Here is a 19208-nt window from a genome sequence, read left to right on the forward strand (position 1 = left end):
GACAGACCAATCACCTTATACACAGGCATCTGATTTGGAGATAGAAAAGGTGCACTTTGCCCAATAGACACTAGGAAGACTTCCTCACTGATACATGGGAACTTGCACCAAAATTAAGAGATCTGACCTATAGATCAGGCAGCAACTTGACAGACAAAAGCAAAATATTTCAGATGCCTGTTGGAAATCTAACATAAACACAGAACATGCTAAAAATACTCATATCAGAAACACGTGGAGAGAGAGAAGCAGAATTAATGGGAGATGTTTTGTGATGGAAGATTGAAGAGCTGTTTTATTGACCTGAATCTGCTGAGCAGTGGCTGTCTATATTGTCAATTTGTTAAGGACTACACCATGCAGCTCTCAGGAAGTCTGTCCACGTTGAGTGGAATTGGGGAAAGAGTGGCTCCCTCTTTTTACAGCAATGACTCTTCTATTGCAACTAATATTTAAAGGCCCAGTCTTTTACTTAATGGATGAATGAATGTTTGGTAAGTGGATGATGGGAGGGTAGATAGGATAGGCGTGTGAGGTGGATAGGTTGGATAGGTGGGTGAATTAGGTATGAAATTAGAAGGATGAGGACATTAGTGAATTGGGGAGTTCGGTTGGGGATATTCGGGTCAGGTTGGATGGTTAGTCAGGGTATGGAGATGGTATGGCCTAGTCAAGTGAGCGGACTGGTGTTAGTCAGATCTTCACAAGATAGTTCGATCCAGTTAGAAAGAACTATCCATGAACATACAGTTCAGTGAGGGACTGTAGTCAGGCTGTCACATGGATGGATGTGAGGTTAAGGAGGGTGTGATCAATGGCAGTGGGAAGGTGTTTGGATTATTGAGAGGCGGAGGGTATTGACTGGGTGTCGGTTATGGCGTTACCTAGGTGTTTGACTAGGACATGGATTTTATTGTGGATGATTGGATGACTCCACCCACTTGAGCTAAAAGCCTGCTGGCTGGGAGCCAATAGGGAATCCAGCTGCCCCACAGTGATCTTCTGCCAAGAGGGTCAACCTTCATTGTCTGAGAGTGGAACATTTGCATCTTGGGGATCATAAACCCTATTCTAGAGAGTTGTGAATAATGAATACATAAAATATTCCAGCAGTAGTATCAACAACCTGTGCTCCAGAGCTAGCCATGTCCTTAACTAAGCTGTTCCAGTGCAGTTACAACACTGGCATCTAGCCAACAATGCGAAGAGTTGCCCAGGTTTGACCTGTCCATAAAAGGCAAGACAAATGCAACGCAGCCAGTTGCCACAATCAATTTACACTCAATCAGCAGCAAAACAATGGAAGAGGTCGTCGACAATGCTGTCAGGTGGCACGCGGTCAACATTAACCTGTTGTTCCATTCCTGATCTCAAACATTAACAAAGCTGAGCTCAAGAGGGGAAATGAAGGTGGCTGCTGTTGACATCAAGGCAGCATTTAAGCAATTGTGGTATCAAAGAGACTTAGTGAAACTGATGTCAGTGGGAATCAGAAGAAAGCTCTCTGCTGGGTAGAGCTATACTTAACACAAAGGAAATAAGTGTAGTTGTTAGTCCCAGGGCATCACGACAGGAGTTCCTCAGGGTAATGTCCTAGGTCCATTCATCTTTAGCAGCTTCATCAATAACCTTCCCTCCATCATAAAGTGGGAATGTTGGCTGATGATTGCATGATGTCCAGCACCATTCGTGACTCCTCAGGTACTGAAGCAGTCTGTATTGAAATGAAGTAAGATATGGATAACGTCCAGCTTACACTGATTATTGGCAGATAAAATTTACATCATAGAAATGCCAGCCAATGATCTTCTCCAACAAGAAAGAGTCCAACCATTCTCCCCACTCTTTCCCCTCCCCCCCAACTGATGTTTAATGGTGTTATAATCACTGAATCACCCACTATCAACATTTAAGTGGTTACCATTGACCAGAAACTGTGGCTACAAGAGCAGGTCAGAGCCTGTGAAATCTGCAGTAACTCATTTCTTGACACGTTTTGAAGTGTCAACCATTCACAAAACGCAAGTCAGGAGTATGATGGAATATTCACCATTTTCCTTAATGAGTGCAGCTCCAACCACACTTAATAAAATTGACACGACCTGCATCAAAGAAACATATTCACCATTCACTACCATTATGGATTGTGGCAACAGTGTGTATCATCTAGAAGATAAACTGCAGCAATTCACCAACCCTTCTAACCTTTGACTTTATACCACTTAACAGGTCAAAGTTAGCTGATATATGGAAATACCACCACCTGAGAATTTCTCTTTAACCCACACCCAACCTGATTTGGAACTAAATTGCTGTTCCTTCTATGTCACTGGGTCAACATCCTGGAGCTCCCTCTCTAACAGCACTTTGGCTGTATCTACACCACTTTGAATGTTAGAGTTCAAGAAGGCAGTGCACCACCATCTTCTCAAAGATCATAAATACTGGTCTTTCCAGCAATGCCACATTCTATGAACAAATATTTAAAGAAACACTGAGTCATAGCAGTGTCATGGCGATGAAGGCTATTTGGCCCATCACAACATTGCTGCTGGGAATACTGGCGGAACCTGAGAAGGAACAAGGTATCTCATGGTCTTGAAGGAACGTTTGAGCATTTTAAGTGGAATGGGATTGGAGACTCAAGTGAGCTGCAATGGGTCTAGTTTTAGAGGGGGAAGCATAAAGGAGTGCTACCATTTCTGGTCCGAGATGCCCTGGATGGACAATTAAACCGCGCTTCCTTCCAAAAAATAAAGGTGTGGATGAAAGTGAGTCACCCTTATCTCGAGGACTGAAAGTTGGCACTTTCCTTTCACCTCCCAACTGCATATGTTAAAACAACAGATGCAGAATGAACTTGTCAAATACCGCTAATTGTCATTCAATTTTTTTCAGCAGGGCTAGGGGTGGGTGGGTGGGTGGGCTGCCTAATGCATTGCCGACTACGTGTCATAAATGTCAAGGATCAGTGGAAAAATGGTAACCTGGCCACTTGCTTCATGTGATCACCCTCCACCTCCAATTATGCCGGCGGAATGATACCAAATTGACTTCCAAGTTTTAGGCTGTCTAGTATTTTCTGGGCAACCATCCAGGTCATTATAGTAATCTTAGAATCAGAGACATTCACATAGGGCCCTGGGCAGAGGGGCAATTGCTTGTCAGAAGTTTAAGCTTTGCAGGTAATTTCCTTGTAAGTTCACACTAAGAAACCTTCTACAAGGTCTTGATGTGCATCTTTCATCATCAGTCCGGTGTCCAGTGATTCAGAGAACAGAAGATTTTGGCTATACATTGTGTTGCTTTCTCCAAAGGTGCTGCCGGATTTCCTTAACAGTCTGGATTAGAGTGATGCTGGAAAAGGGTCCCAGCTCCCAGCCCTGCCGGGTTTTCACCATCCCTCCAGACCTCCCCCTCACTGAGGAGGAACGATCAGTCCTCAGAAAAGGACTCACTTTCATCCCTCTCTGCCCACGCATCGATGAATTTAATGCACACCGTGACGTCGAACACCTCTTCAGCTGCCTCCGCCTCCGAGCTTACTTGTACAATCAGGACTCCCTCCCACCTTCCGAGAACCCCTTCACCCGGCTCCAACACACTGCATCCACCTGGACACCCCGTGCTGGTCTATTACCTGCCCTCGACCTCTTCATTTCCAACTGCCGCCGGGACATTAACCGCTTCAACCTGTCTACCCCCTCCCCCACTCCAACCTCTCACCCTCACAACGCGCAGCCCTCCAATCCCTCTGCTCCAATCCCAACCTCACCATCAAATCAGCAGATAAAGGGGGTGCAGTGGTAGTTTGGCGCACTGACCTCTATACCGCTGAAGCCAGACCCAACTCGCAGACATCTCCTCCTACCATCCCCTCGACCATGACCTCACCCCCCAGCACCAAACCATCATCTCCCAGGCCATACAGAACCTCATCACCTCAGGAGATCTCCTACCCACAGCTTCCGATCTCATAGTCCGGGAACTACGCACTGCCCATTTCTACCTCCTTCCCAAGATCCACAAGCCTGACCATCCTGGCCGACCCATTGTCTCAGCATGCTACTGCCCCACTGAACTCCTCTCTACCTACATTGATACTGTCCTATCCCCCCAGACCAAGAACTCCCCACATAAGTTCGAGACGCCACCCATGCCCTCTACCTCCTCCAAGGCTTCTGTGTCCCCGGCTCCCAACACCTCAACTTCACCATGGACATCCAATCCCTCTACACCTCCATCCACCTTGACCAGGGCCTCCAGCCCTCTGTTTTTTTCCTCTCCTGACGTCCCCAACAGTATCCTTCCACTGACACTCTTATTCATTTGGCTGAACTGGTCCTTACCCTTAACAATTTCTCCTTCGAATCCTCCCACTTCCTCCAAACTAAAGGGGTAGCCATGGGTACATGTATGGGCCCCAGCTATGCCTGTCTCTGTGTTGGCTACGTAGAACAGTCCATGTTTCGTAGTTATACCGGCACCACTCCCCACCTGTTCCTCCGCTCCATTGATGACTGCATTGATGCCACATCGTGCTCCCACAAGGAGGCTGAGTAATTCATCAACTTCACCAATACATTCCACCCTGACCTGAACTTTACCTGGATCATCTCTGACACCTCCCTCCACTTCCTGGACCTTTCCATAATCCAATAATGATGACCGATTTGATGCCGACATTTTTTACGAACCCACCGACTCCCACAGCTACCTGGATTACACCTCTTCCCACCCTACCTCCTGCAAAAATGCCATCCTGTATTCCCAATTCCTCTGCCTCTGCCATATCTGCTCCTAGGAGGACCAGTTCCACCACAAAACACACCAGATGGTTCCTGCTTTAGAGATCGCAATTTCCCTTACCACATGGTTAAAGCTGCCCTCCAGTGCATCTTTTCCACATCCTGTACCTCCGCCATCAGATCCCACCCCTCCAACCGTAACAAGGACAGAACCCCCCCGGTGCTCACCTTCCACCCTACCAATCTTCGCCTAAACCAAATCATCCGACAACATTTCCACCCCCTCCAAACGGACCCCACCACCAGGGGTATATTTCCCTCCCCACCCCTTTCCTCCTTCCTCAAAGACCATTCCCTCCGTGACTACCTGGTCAGGTTCATGCCCTCCAACAACCCACCCTCCCGTCCTGGCACCTTCCCCTGCCACCGCAGGAATTGCAAAACCTGTGCCCACACCTCCTCCCTCACCTCCATCCAAGGTCCCAAAGGAGCCTTCCACATCCATCAAGTTTTACCTGCACATCCACCAATATCATTTTATTGTATCCATTACTCCCGATGCGGTCTCCTCTACATTGGGGAGACTGGACGCCTCCTAGCAGAGTGCTTTAGGGAACATCTCTGGGACACCCGCACCAGTCAACCACATCGCCCTGTGGCCCAACATTTCAATTCCCCCTCACACTCAGCCGATGACATGGAGGTCCTGGGCCTCCTTCACTGCTGCTCCCTCACCACCCGACGGCCGGAGGAAGAACGCCTCATCTTCCTCCTCGGAACACTTCAACCCCAGGGCATCAATATGGATTTCACCAGTTTCCTCATTTCCCCTTCCCCCACCTCACCCCAGTTCCAAACTTCCAGCTCAGCACTGTCCCCAGGACTTGTCCAACCTGCCTATCTTCCTTTCCACCTATCCACTCCACCTGCCTCCCTGACCTATTACCTCCATCCCCACCCCCATTCACCTATTGTACTCTATGCTACTTTCTCCCCACCCCCACCCTCCTCTCATTTATCTCTCCACCCTGCAGGTACTCTGCCTCTATTCCTGATGAAGGGCTTTTGCCCGAAACGTTGATTTTCCTGCTCCTCGGATGCTGCCTGACCTGCTGTGCTTTTGCAGCACCACTCTAATCTAGAATCTAGTTTCCAGCATCTGCAGTCATTGTTTTTACCTTAACAGTCTGGCATAGTCATACTCAGAATGACGTAACTTTCAGACAATGTCTCAGATTCCTCTGATCACTAGGTCTATCCTGTCCTATTAGCACTACAGACTCACCACAACTGATGGCCCAATGGTACACAATAGTGAGGGTGGGGAGTCCCCAGTGTAGCTGTGTGCCTTATGAATTTCCAATGTATCATATCAAAAGTGGACAAGGCAAACTGCTGATTACCACCTATTTCTGTCCCTCACCGATTGAATCAATGTTCCACTATGTTGCCAACAACTTTGAAGAAGTGCTGATGACAGGAAAGAAGTAGAGTAACAAGGATGTCAAAGTCCATCATCAAGGGTGGCTCAGTGGTGCTACTGACCAAGCTGGCTAAGTTGTGAGGGCAAAAATTGGATCTGTGGCAATTGGTGAGAACCAGAACAAGGGAAGAAAATTGACTTAATCTTGTCCTCATTGATCTACATGTTGCAGATGCATCTATCCATTATAGTATTGACAGGAGTGACCACTATGCAATCCTTGTTGAGTCCAAGTTCCATTTTCACACTGAAGGCAGTCTTCATTGTGTTGTTTGACACTATCATTATACTAAATAGAATAGATATGAAACAGAACTATTGACCATAAGGCAATTATGCTTCACAACAATTTCTAAGCTTATAGCCCAGGGTATCCCTTACTTCAGCAGTACTGGCAAGCAAGGAGACGAACCTTCATTCAACAATGAGTATAGAAGGGTATGACAGAGAAGGCACTCAGTATTCTTAAAGTTGAGGTTCAAATCGAGCGAAGCTGTTGCACAGCATTACGTAAGTGTTAAGCTATAGAAGCAGCATGCTTTTTCTTAGTTAAGTGATTGCACAACCATCAGATCAGTAGATCAGAGCAAAGCTTTGCAATTCTGCCACACCTAGTCATGAATTGGCACTGAATGATTAAATAATGAACAGAAAGTGGAGATTGTATGAATATTCACACTCATTATGATGCCAAGGCCTAACACAGCAATGCAATAAATGAAACTGCGAAGTTTGTATTCATCTTTAGCCAGAAATGCTGAATGGATGATCCAACTTTCCCAATTCATTCGAATCCCACCATTGTCAAAAGTTGTTTTTCAATAATTCATTTCATACCACAGGACAGCTAGAGACAGCACAGGGGGCACTGTGATATTTCAATTACTATTGGCCTTAATGATTTTCTGGCTCAATGTAATAGTCCCACAGCTAGCTATGCCTCTAGCCAAGCTCTTCCAGTACTGTTTGACATCGGTATCTACCTAATGACAAAAAAAAATTAGCTAACTTCTATCTGTTTGCAAAAGCAAGATTAGATTAACCTAACTCGACTAATTACCATCTCATCTGCCTATTCTCAGCTATCAGCAAAGTGATGGAAAAGATTGTTGACCTTTATTAAAAGAATACTTAGTTTGGTTTCTGTCAAGTCAACTCAATCCTGGTCTAATTTCAATTTTAGTCCAAACTGGACAGAAGAGCTGATTTTCAATGGCGATATAAGAGTCATTTCCCCTGGTGTCAAGGCAGCATTTGGTTAAGTATGGTCCCAATGAACTTTAGTAAAATTGAATTCAATGGAAATTAGAGTAAAACTCCACTGGTTAGAGTCATCCTCAATATAAAAGAAGATAGTTGAAGTTGTTAGAAGCTAGTCTTCTCAATCTGTGAAAATTACTTTGAAACTTTATTGCAGCAATGTTCTATGCCAGGCAATTTCATAACCTTAATCAATGGCTTTCCATCATTAGATCAGATGTATTTCCTAATATCAGCGTGGTGTTCAGTTCCATTCAGAACACCACAGACAATAAGAAGCAGTCCATGCTAGCATGAAATAATACCTGAATAACAATGATAAATGGCAACTAACATTGGTGCTGTGCAAATACCAAGCAATGACCATCTTCAAGGGAGAGTCAACTTGCTCTTTACATTCAATGGTTTGACATTAGGAATTCAACAGTCAGCAGTATACTAAGGGTCATCGTTGACTAGAAACTTTACAGGATGAGCAATATGAGTACTGTAGTTACAAAAATAAGTCTGAGTCTTGGCATTCTGCAGGAACTAACTTACCTCCTAACTCACAAAATCTTCCTCAGAGTCACTAGTTAGGAGAGTGATGGAATATGTTCCACTTGCCTAGGTGATTACAGCTCCCAAGTATAAAGCTCAGCACTATCCAAGACAAAGCAGCTTGTTTGATCACCCAATCCATCACCTTAGTTTTTCATTCCCTGCACCCTCATGCATAATGTGCATAAATTATGTGGCATAAATCATCCAATGGATGCACTGCAGCAACTTTCTATACCTTCTTCTGCAGTACCTATCAATCCCACAGCCTGTGCAACTTGGAAGGATAAGACACAAGATGAAGTCCACCTTCTGCAAAATCTCTCCAAGTTTCTAAATGATGATGTTGCTAATGAAGTATATGAATGAAAAAGATTGTTGTCCCCAATGAGTGATAATATTCAGATACAATAATAGTATTTCAGTTAATGCTGTAATAAAGTAATAAGTATTATGAATTACTAATTCACTGTTTTGTAGGTATTATAGCATATTTTTGATAGCATAGCTTAGGGAGTAAGGTGATCTTACTAAGAAATTAAAGTACATGATATGTTGGATTTTGCTAATATTGTTTGCTAATATTGGCAGAATACTTTGGAGCAGTGACATGCAGCACTATGCATGAGTAGCACAAGGATTGTTTAAATTTCTCCCAATTAGAGAGCTCAGTATGTTCACTTATAGTGATATTAAATGCAGTGGCACTTCCAGAAAAGGAAAAAATGGGGGAGAAGTGCCTAAGTGTTAAGGATGTGGGAGATAATTATTAGATGTGTGTCCATGCATTTAATTGGCGATGTAATATAGCATTGTGGCAAATCAGAGTGTAAAAATATCTGTAAATGCTTTAATGTTTACTCATATAAACATAAATGTTGGTTTTAACACTGTTTTGGATTACAAGTAAATCTTTATTAATGTTTTAATTCCAGCAATTTTTTTGAGATTAGATTAGACTCCCTACAGTATGGAAACAGGCCATTTGGCCCAACAAGTCCATACAGACCCTCTGAAGAGTAACCCACCCAGACCCATTCCCCTGCTGTTATTTACCCCTGACTAATGCCCCTAACACAATGGGCAATTTAGCATGGCCAATTCACCTAACCTACACATCTTTGGACTGTGGTAGGAAACCAGAACACCCAGAGGAAACCCACATAGACTCAGGGAGAATGTGCAAACTCCACACAGTTGCCCGAGGTTGGAATCAAACCTGGGTCCTTGGGACTGTGAGGCAGCAGTGCTAACCACTGTTGAGGAAAATTCTTCATATTTTTCACTGATATCTGTGTTGACTGCAATTCAATAATTGTATGTATGGGTAGAATTTCTGCTTTGTTTTGGTCATTAATTTGGATACAGATTATGCCCGACAGTGTGTTACTTTTGAAAATTTCTTCTCCAGTTTCTAATCAAATCTATTTGCATTTCACCCAAATGTAAAATTTACCATGAAACAGCACAATGGGGAAGTATTTAGTTTTATTTTTAAAAAGTTGCTTTAAAACCATTGTTTCATTATTTGAGTGGTAACTTGGTTTAAGTTGATTTAAGACAGATGGATATATGCTAATCACAAATACTCATAATTTTTCATCTATGTTTAGTCATAACTTTTAACTAATCCAATTTTAAATACCTGGTAACGGTTTCAAATATACAGAATAATTTGTTCGCAATAATGTCTACAGTAATCAGTACCTTGTCAATTTTAAAAGGTGGATTTCTATTCAGAAGCTTAAAAGTTTAATTTCCAGAACCTCCTTGAAACTTTGGAAACTGATATTTTTTAGCAGATAGTAGCAATCTTGATAAATTCAGGTTAAAAGCATGGCCAGTTTTGAGGACAAGGTTGGCTTCTGATGCAATGATTTTTAGACTGATGAAAAATGTTGCAGAAGCTGTTTACACAAATGCAACTGTGCTTGATATTCTGCAATCTTTTGCACTGTTTTGATTAACCAAGGGTAAATTACACTGAGAAAACATCCAGGCCCTTATCACTATTGGTAGAAATTTAGTGGGAGTTGTAGAATCACATAATTTTGCCATGCTCAATCAGAGTTTTAAAACAAAAAAAGGTCTTTAAATGTAATTTTGATATTGGACTAATAGACTGAAAAATTCCTCTGATCTATGGAAAGATGCTAATCAGTATATATAGATTATATCTTTGGGAAATCCTATAATAATTACTCAGTACTCTGCATTCAGAAATTACTATGTTTCACAATCGAGCACTTCCTTGTTTCAAACTGAAATATTATAGTGCTTCTATTATGGCAGTAAAAAAAAGGCTAATAATTGTCTCCAAAACTTATACTGTTGAACCTAACGGTATATATGTTAGAGGAGGATGAAACTTTATTAAAAGCAAAAAAAAAAGTCAATTCTGGAGATTTGAAATAAACAGTGAGGGCTGAAAAAAATTCAGCTAGTCTGGCAGTATTTGTGGAGACAGGAGCAGAGTTAATGTTTCGAGTCTGATGTAACTTCTTCAGAAATAAAACTCAATTGTTGTTAAATATGTCATTGAAAATAAAATAATTGTCATGAGAAGCAATTGAATTTTATTAATGACCGAGTTTAAATACTTTCAGAATACTATCATGTACTATTGTAAGAAAACATTATTTCATATATCACTGTTTAAAATGTAGATTACATTGTGCGTTCTTAGAAATTTACTCATTTTCACAAAGCATACCTTCAATGTCTAATTTTGCATCCCGCAAACTGTAAATAGAATTGAATTCTGGTCTTAATAAGTTTATTTCTAATTGTCTTAATTGTAGTAGTTTTGTTTGAACATTTGCTTGGGGCCAGTTTACCTTATGTTAAAAACAACATTGTCAGGCTCTGTCTGGGGCAATGGAGCACCTGAGACAAGGAAACTGAAAACCATCCCTAATCTGTGCTGAATTGGCTTGTGAATGTGCTGCTGGTAACTGCAACAGCCTTGCTTAGATGTAGGAACTCAAACCTCTGGGATTGTATGTGGCTGGATTTTAAGTAAGATTAAGATCTGCGTTGGTACATCTCATGATTGAATATTCGATTAGCATTCACTGTTAAAATACATGCAGAAATAATAGTCACTTGGACAAGTTGCTAAGGGCAAAGAGAAGTCTGCTCTTGTGGAACCCTTTGGACTCATCTCTTTCAAAATGGGAAGGGGAAAATTGTGAAGAAAACATTTTTAATGGGTATTGCTTGCCAGCTGATATCTTTAGCATCCTGAAATTTATGTTCTGTGAAATTTATTATGATAAGGCTTAAATGAAATTATATTTTATTTCATTACATTGGAGATATAATGTTATTCATGGTGTGGCACACCATGCCCCAGAAATGTTATTACATTGTTAACTGTATCTTTAATATCTTTTACAATTAGAAGGGAAAATGTAGAAGTTTATGCAGCAATACGTAAACATCAGATACAGTCTGCTGCAGTAGATGTGTTCTTGTGTGACCTCGTGTTATAGGAAATGGCACAATTGAAAAAACAGGGTTGGAGCAAACGACCACAAATATTAGTAAAAATTAGAATAAAAATTGTAGTTAGCCTGATACAACTGATAGCACAGACTAAGTAAAAGGTAAAATTGTACATTTTTATGAAATAATGCCATAAATTTAACTTCAAGGGGTTTCTGAGTTGCTGAGTTACAGTACTGAATTAAGACAGAGGCTGAGGGTCATCATCAGCATCATCGCCACTTTCAGGTGCAGTGCTGGGTGCACGGTTATGATGAAAGAGAATATTTCGTCCAGAAGTGGATGACTTTGGTTTATTGTCCTCAGACTGTTTCTTGAGGGTTGGCTTAAAATAGGCATTTTTTTTTGCTGATTTGCCATTTTTCTTCTTTCATGAAAAAGTTGTTTGTAGGGTGCCTGATAAAACTTTATGCCACAAATTACTGTCCTGCTGCGTTTGGCATTGTAGTCATTGTCTTCTAAGAGCTGCAACTACTTCTCATCTTCCCTCAGACAGAAGACAAAAGAGAAGTGGAAAGTTCTTGTGGTGTGTAACCTGGACCTTTTCTTCTTCATCTCGAACTTCAATTTCCCCTGCAGCAAGAAATTGTTGTAGATCAGTCTCTGCTTCTTCAAATCCCAACTTGCTTTGCAAGAGCGACACAATGTTCTTTGATTGCTCGAAGCTCCTCTGATATTTCAACGCCTTTGAAATCATAAAGAAAATCTTGGAGAAGTTTTCACCAAACTGCGTGCGAGCAGTCCTTACTGACGTCACCCCAGGCCTCCACAATAATGTTAAAGCTCTTCCAAAATTGAAGAACGCTATCCAGATTATCCTCCTCGGCAGCTGCAATCCGCTTCCCAATATGCGCCTGAAATAATAAGCTTTAAAAACTGCTATTGTACCCTGGTCTGTGGGTTGAATCAGAGAGGTTATTTTCATTGGTAGAAATAGCACTTTGATGTTTTCAGAAAGCTCAGCAATGGTGGGAGGATGGCTTGGTGCATTGTCCAGAATGATGAGAATCTTGAAATCCAAATCTTTTTTCCTGCAATAATTTCTAACAACATCCTTGAAAACATTAACAATAAAGTCAGAAAAAAATTGCCATGTCATCCAACCTCTTTGCTTGACCTGAAGTAAATGTCCTGAAGTTGACTGAAGGTAACCAGGTAATCATGTAAAAGCCAATGGGAGCTCATACTTTATAAAAATCGTTCCCCAAGTCACCAATCACATTACAGTCAAATTGCATTGACGAAATGTGCATTATAGGAAGACGACCTGTACTTAAAGAGTTTTCCTTTGTGGCTAACTTTTCTGACTTTGAATAGCATTTCCATAAGAGGTGTTTCTAGAAGCTAGTGGTAAAAGTGATGATGAAGGCTCTTCTTAATAAATGGTGAATGGTTTCCATGCAGTTTCCAATTAGATCAACTGTTTTATTTATGGTGAGAATGCTGCAGCATGAATGAATTAATAATACAATATTTTTATGATACATTGGATATGTTTGACTAAACGTTCAACTTTTAAATGTGCATTTAATAGATGCAGAATGCAGCATTTCAGAAAATGAGTCTAATGTTACAATCAAAGCACAAGTACAGTCTGATATCAATGCATATTTAATTCTCTTGCTTATTGATAATCTGGACTCACCTCTATGAATCAATTCATCATCAGCAGGGAGGAAGAAATAGGCCAATCTATTTCAACACACAGTTTACAGATAACAATTGATATCCATTACTCTGCTGTTGCCTAAAGAGCAAGCTTCCTCGTAAGGCAATTGAAGGCTGGACTGCCAAGGTTCTGGCTTTGTCCATGACCAAAGTGATATCAGCTTCACACATTGATGTCCAGCATAGTGTTTTAATGTGATTTTAAACAGTATTGTTTGACAAACATTATGGACTTGGAACAACTTAGTCCTAGAATTTAATGTTCCTCACAGAATATAAATGCCTTCACCAGTGTAGTTTTGTCCCCTATCGAGGGATCACCTTGACAGATTATTACTTGGGTGAGTACATATTTTTTGTTGCATAACTACCATTACAATTTGAAGAAAATCCCATCAGAAGAAAAGAAGCAGATTATTCATTGTTTTTATAATTCATTTTAATTCCTGTATGAATTTATCATTTTACAGCTTCACCATAGATTGCAATTATGTTTGACAGTTGAACAATTTATTTCAAACTTCTGGATGTCCTATTAGTAAATCTTTTGTTGGATATGTATAGATAGCAACTAACAAGGATTATTACACCTGAAATCAACTACAGTTGAAACTACATATTTAAAAAGAAAAGCTGTTTTGTGTCGTACTGTGATGAGTTAACTATTCTACTGTGGTTAGGTGGCATTCCTAGAATGAAGAAAGGAAAATTAGCCTGGATTCTTACTAGCGTCTTCAGATTCAAGTGTGGATGTATAATTATTAGCTTTGGAGAAGGTTGGTGAGCTCAACTGTGATTGCTCCCTCTACTGCAGACACCCACCGACTAAGCTCTTATACGAAGTAGTATTGTAATGACAGGGTGCAGGGCTCCTATCTTCAATTTTCATGCCTCGCTCTGATATATAGATACGGATTTCTGCCAGAAAGAAAATAGGGAACTAGACTGGAAGACTCAAAATAGAAAAAAATGTATGCCACAGTACTTTTTTTTGGTGGATGTTAACATCCTTTCTTTTAGCAAACAATCATTTTAACAGTTGGAACTCAGAAAAAAGGAATGCAAGTTAGATGAAGGACTGCTTCGCTATCTGGTTTCATACTTGTGACATTAGTAACAGGCAAGTCGAAGCTGATCTTCACAGTGCACTGATGAACAACTCGGGACAAGTCGAGGCTTTGTGGCTTTAATTGGATAGAAGGCCACTAAACCCTGTATTACCTTATGACTAGACGCATATATTTAAATCTAGATTTAAAAAAAAATCACAACTCAAATCAAAATATGCTGCACCAAATGTGCTGAAGTAGCATATTCTTTCTAGTGCAGATATAAGAAAATGATTGGTACAGTCTGTTTTTCAGAATATAGGTGGAAAATGTGATGCTGAGGAAAGTTCTATTTATTTGACAATAGCAGAAATGACACAAAAGGTTTGCTGCCCATTATAGGGTATGGGTTCCTATGTACCTCTTGTAAAATCTGAGTGGTTATCCTAAATAGTATAATTAAGTCTAATTTTGTTAAAAAAAACACTCATCCTGGTATTAAACATAACAGAATCTTACTTTACTATGCTGGGGATATTGCATGCAGACTCTTAATATAACAACTGCTCAGTAGTAACTGTTAAGTACAATAAAACTTTCCCTTTTCTTCTGTTTTCAGAAAGTGATTCTTCCTTCAGGAGCAGCATTTCGATGGTTCCAGTAGATGTGAGCACGCAATTCCCAGAGTTGTGTCATTAAGTGCAATGTGTCTGCTTGCTTGTATTGTCTCAGGCAAACATTGTTGGCTGAAGTAAATGGACGCACCCTGTGTTTTCTTAGAACCAAAACTCTCTTTCTGCAACTTTCATTCCAATTTTTATGGAGGTGAATTTTATGTTGTAAGAATGAATATCTTTAGTCATTGTACAATGTGTCAGTGCTATTACAACAAATCTGTAAAATGCAGTACCAAGACAAAATGGGCACAGTATGGACAATCAGATTTTATTTGTTTGATGTTGATGTCTGTTGCGTATATTGGAAAGTGCTAGGAGTGTTTAGAAAGTTAATTTTACAGATATCTTTTAAGACTAGTTAACTGAACACACTGTTCTAGACATAGCACAATGGTTAAATTACATGCCTTTTCCAACCTACCTTTATTCAATATTTTAATGCATATTTCCCCAGCTGTCATTGAGTTGATCGTTGTATCATGGCACTCTTGACATTGTAGTCTTGGACATTTAAGTAGACGTTAGAATATAATTTTCATAATTTTGTTTATAAACATTTTTGTAAATTGCTGAAATAGCGTCACTTCTGCGGTGGCCATTAAGCCACTGGTTTTCATGTAAAATCACCAGCTTCACACCTATTGCATGGTGCATTTCGTAATGATTTGGCTGTTTTTGGCTGTTTTGTGTAGAATATTAGTGTTGTTTCTTTTGTGTGTGTCAAATTTCAATTTGCAGCTCATAATCTTGCATGTGGCACTTGGCATCCTTTAATGATGAGCAGACTGATTTCTGGAAATGCTTTTTAGGGAGGTTAGCTTTTCATAAGCTAGCAAACTTTATGTTGCTTCTAATACAATGATACACGTAAGACCCTTGGTTTAATTGCCTGCCAAAGAAAATCAGTGCCCTAATAATATCTCGGCATGGAGAATCATTGGACCCCCTTGTTTGTGAAATCTTCCAAACGTAATTGCTGTTGAATTACAAAAGATATCATTTTAATGACACAGTATATTACAGAAACCTTTTAAAGATGAATAAGGAATCAAGGAGCTATACTTGAGAGGAATAGTCAAATGTTTGTCAGCAAGCAAATACCTTTCAGATAAATTTTATTTTGTTCATTAATTTGTATTTTGTTGAAAGGTAAACAGAGAGAATTGTATTTATATTTATACAACTTACATTGAAAGGGGAAAGAACTACAGTACTTTGAAACAAATTATGCCTACCTTGGCAAGAAGAATACTCAACTTAATTGCACCCCATCAAATTGAGCACTGAATCTTTACTGTATTGCTAGTCCTCTTCACATAAATGTATGTAATAAAATACAGATGCAAAACATAATTTTAAGTAAAATAGCTGATTTAGGGTGTGTTCACACACCTAGTGTATGATCTAAGTGATCTGTTTTAAGCTTCAAGCAGCTGTCTAATTTATGTGTAAATCCAGAGTCGGGGTCCAATCTGACTCATCAACAATGTGGATTTAACAAGTGGAGTGTAGATTCAGTGCAATAAATCCTGAGGACTTTGTAAATCAATTTACCTCAGTTGCAAAGTTTAGAGAGAGATTCCCCTCCTTACTTCCTTGACATTGAAATGACTAATTCTTGTGGGAGAACTCTGGACATGTGACTATTCAGTCATGCACTGTTCTCTCTCTTATACAGGACAGTTGATATTTCAGTCAGGTGGAAGCCAAGCAATGTAAACCAGAAGTGTGAACAAGTGTGCATGCTGTAAACACACCCATTAATGCACGCAATTGTGCTGTTTAAGAACTGGAGCCAAAAATTCCTTTATTAAAATGCACTGATATCAGTAAACATCGCCTATTTGAAACACTGGTGAGGTTGGTGGATTAAGAGAATCCTTTTGGAAGTTAGCACAAAATAGCCAATAACACAGGGATTACAAAATTGGGCAGAGTGGAAAATTGCCTGTTTTGATCCATCTCCCAAGAAAAATTGTACCCACAAGAAGTCTCAATGGATGACATCAGTCATCTTTATTTGGTATGTTTAAAATAAAAACAGATCTCTGTCTGACACCCATTACAAATGACTGCTCAGCTGAACTGGTAAAATTAGTACTGACAAGAGCCAGGGTCTAGAAACAACCTGTGATGATCCCAATATGATTACTGTGCCATGTCTAAAATGTATACTTTGTTTTTTATTTAGTTATACTTATTGAATAATATATTGGATACCAAAATATGGTGAAATGTGTTTTGTTTCCCAGGAATCACAATGAAGTCTTTAAAGTCCTCAAAAGACTATGAAGAGAGAAATAAAATGATTGTTGTAAAGTCACAATTCTAAGTATGTACATATTTTTCATTGAATCAATATTGGTTCAGGGTGAATCATGATAATGTGCAAGAATATATAGCTTTATGGAAAGGATTCAAACTACTTCAAAATAATCACTGTTTAAGGGCCCTTGGCTGTTTTGTTTCATCTTGAGCACTGATTTTTTTTATGTTAATTCAGAAAAATGCCTTCCAGATATTGTGAGAGATAGCAATGCAAATGATTTGCAAAGAAACACACAAAATATATGGATATAGTTTTTTTTCCTAGTTATGTAATTAATTTCAGTGTTGTAAACTGGTCTTAAGATTTGTTTGGTATGTTTAAAGCAAAAACAGCAAAAGGAAATGGAACAAATTATATGCATCAGCAATATGGTGTCTCGTCTGTAGCAATTCTGTATACAAATAAACTAAGTACTGTAAAATTTAGGTTTCTCATTTTTGTTTTCATATTGTTTTAAATTCAGTGCTGAATTAGTGAATGCAATATAAGGAGTGATCATCAAATACTGTAATAAAAGCAAATAGCCATTGAGTTTAGTATGAATACTGTATGCATAAAAATGGCTGCTACTTTCTGTCTGGCAGTGATCTTGTTAGGATTGTTACAGCTCTGGCAAACAACATTACCAGGGTGATAGGGTCTGACATGTTTTTTCCCATAGTTATGCTTTCCTGAAGCATTAAATATTGTTTGCAGTTCTGTAAATGTCTCATGTCACTATGGTTTGCAATTAAACGCCTATTTACAAATTTGTAATAAGGGCTTCTATTACAGAAAGGTCAAGTCAATATACAGTGCCTTTACTTTTTGTCATTTCCTTATTCCACAAAAATAGCTTTATTCTTGGTTGTGGAAGATGAATAACAACATAATTACCACATTCCTAAATAAAAGTTGGTAAGTGATCTTGAAGCAACTGATCTGATAAACACAATACTCTTTTGACTTCCCTCAAATTGAATTTCATTGGGGGATATTCTAACTCTACATTCTCACCTATCATGTCTGTGCTCACTGACTTAGTTGGTTTGTGGTCTGGCCACACTTGTACTTCAATATTTTCATCCTTATTTTCCTTATTCCTCCATATTGCTGTAATTCCTAGAACCTGCTGATAGCTCCCCTAATTCTAGCCTCTTTTGCATTTCTGATTTTGATTACTGTATCATTGGCAAATGTACCATCAACTACATGAGCTCTAAACTAAGGAAATTCCTCCCTAAACATATGTGTCTCTTTAATTCTCCTTATAAGATGTTCTTTACTACGTTAAAAAGTTTTATATACATGCATTTTGTTATACGTTACTTCAGGCAACATTACTTTAAGTATTACAAAAGGACTTAATTAACTAAAATGCTTTGGGATGTCCTGAAATTACAAAAGGTGCTATATAAATGAACATTATTTATTTTGCACAATATCTGCTTTTCATTTAATTTGTGTGTGCTTGTATTTGTGAATCAAATGGATAGAATTTGACACAGCTAGATCAACAAAGCCAATACCTGAGGGTAATGGAATTTTCAATTTATCTACGATCATTAGTGTCAGTATAAGGTTTAATAGAACATAATCTAGTCACTTGGGTAGTGCAGAATTTGAGTATTGTTGAAGAAAAGAGAAATGCTGTTGAAACACATCAGGAGAGACACAAGAATACTGTATTTCAAAGGGATGAGAAGAATGTTGCTGAATTGTACCAATGTGACTCACTGACAGTTGCTAGAAGTTACATCTGTTTAGACACACACCCTTTCCATCTACAAACTGAAAGAGCATCATCAGGTATTATGCATTTTTCAGTCAAATAGAAGTTTGGGGGCGGGGGGGGTGCAGGCACAATTGTTGCTGGTGTAACTTATATAGCCCATTTAATGTAATAAAACAAGCAAAAGTGCTTCACAGGAGCATTAGGAAATATAATACTACCCTGAGCCACATGAA

General features: G+C 39.5%; 1 protein-coding gene across 9 annotated transcripts in view; it reads left to right on the plus strand.

The window, feature by feature from the left end:
• LOC132823390 (CXXC-type zinc finger protein 5-like) overlaps nucleotides 1–17689 on the plus strand; it is a 36113-nt gene extending 18424 nt beyond the window's left edge. For all 9 annotated transcript variants that reach the window (XM_060837163.1, XM_060837160.1, XM_060837159.1 and 6 more), the window contains one exon: nucleotides 14875–17689. In XM_060837163.1, coding sequence (XP_060693146.1) covers nucleotides 14875–14919 — 45 coding nt within the window. In that variant the 3' untranslated portion in view covers nucleotides 14920–17689. The remainder of the gene's footprint in view (nucleotides 1–14874) is intronic.
• The last annotated feature ends 1519 nt before the right edge of the window (nucleotides 17690–19208 follow it).

Source organism: Hemiscyllium ocellatum, chromosome 16, assembly GCF_020745735.1.
Source record: "Hemiscyllium ocellatum isolate sHemOce1 chromosome 16, sHemOce1.pat.X.cur, whole genome shotgun sequence".
Classification (NCBI taxonomy): Eukaryota; Metazoa; Chordata; class Chondrichthyes; order Orectolobiformes; family Hemiscylliidae; genus Hemiscyllium; species Hemiscyllium ocellatum.